The sequence below is a fragment of the Marmota marmota genome, unplaced genomic scaffold (genome assembly GCF_001458135.2).
Source record: "Marmota marmota marmota unplaced genomic scaffold, marMar, whole genome shotgun sequence".
Lineage (NCBI taxonomy): Eukaryota > Metazoa > Chordata > Mammalia > Rodentia > Sciuridae > Marmota > Marmota marmota.
Genome location: NW_026000249.1, coordinates 8,020,460 through 8,021,329, shown reverse-complemented (window position 1 = coordinate 8,021,329; position 870 = coordinate 8,020,460). Strand labels below are relative to the sequence as shown.

At 49.3% G+C, this 870-nt stretch overlaps 1 protein-coding gene across 1 annotated transcript; it reads left to right on the top strand.

Annotated features, from left to right (window-relative positions):
* Positions 1-334: 334 nt before the first annotated feature.
* LOC107144349 (40S ribosomal protein S18-like) lies at positions 335-864 on the top strand. Its single transcript, XM_048796288.1, has one exon. The coding sequence runs from the start codon at positions 350-352 to the stop codon at positions 806-808; it is 459 nt and encodes a 152-aa protein (XP_048652245.1). The 5' UTR covers positions 335-349; the 3' UTR covers positions 809-864.
* Positions 865-870: the final 6 nt, after the last annotated feature.

The following is an 870-nucleotide window of genomic DNA, read 5'->3' as shown; positions in this document are numbered from 1 at the left end:
CCCTTTCAACCCAGTGCTGACAGTCCAGCTGCAGATCATCTTGCTGTGAGTCAGGGACACCAGTCCTGGTGATACTGCTGGTTACCTTGAATGCCGAATTATACCACCAGAGAAGCACAGGAGGCGAGTGTAGAGTGGCAATTAAAAGGCTTTATTAAAGGATAGCAAAGGGGCTGGGGATGTGGCTCAAGCGGTAGCACGCTCGCCCGGCATGCATGCAGCCCGGTTCGATCCTCAGCACCACATGCAAACAAAGATGTTGTCTCTGCCGAGAACTGAAAAATAAATATTAAAAAATTCTCTCTCTCTCTTCCACAGGAGGCCTACACGCCGCCGCTCTGCTGCCGCCATGTCTCTAGTGATTCCTGAAAAGTTCCAGCACATTTTGCGACCAATCAACACAAACATGGATGGGCGGCGGAAAATAGCCTTTGCCATCACTGCCATTAAGGGTGTGGGGCGAAGGTATGCTCATGTGGTGTCCAGGAAAGCAGACATTGACCTCACCAAGAGGGCTGGAGAACTCACTGAAGATGAGGTTGAACGTGTGATCACCATTATGCAGAATCCACGACAGTACAAGATCCCAGACTGGTTCTTGAACAGACAGAAGGATGTAAAGGATGGAAAATACAGCCAGGTTCTGGCCAATGGTCTAGACAATAAACTCCGGGAGGACCTAGAGCGACTGAAGAAGATTAGGGCCCATAGGGGACTGCGCCACTTCTGGGGCCTTCGTGTCCGAGGCCAGCACACTAAGACCACTGGGCGCCGCAGCCACACCGTGGGTGTATCTAAGAAGAAATGAGTCTGTAGGCCTTTTCTGTTAATAAATAGTTTATATACCAAAAAAAAAAAAAAATTTCTCTC

What these genes read in the sequence shown, in the direction of transcription:
- LOC107144349 (XM_048796288.1), top strand. Translation starts at nt 350, where the DNA reads ATGTCTCTAGTGATTCCTGAAAAGTTCCAGCACATTTTGCGACCAATC.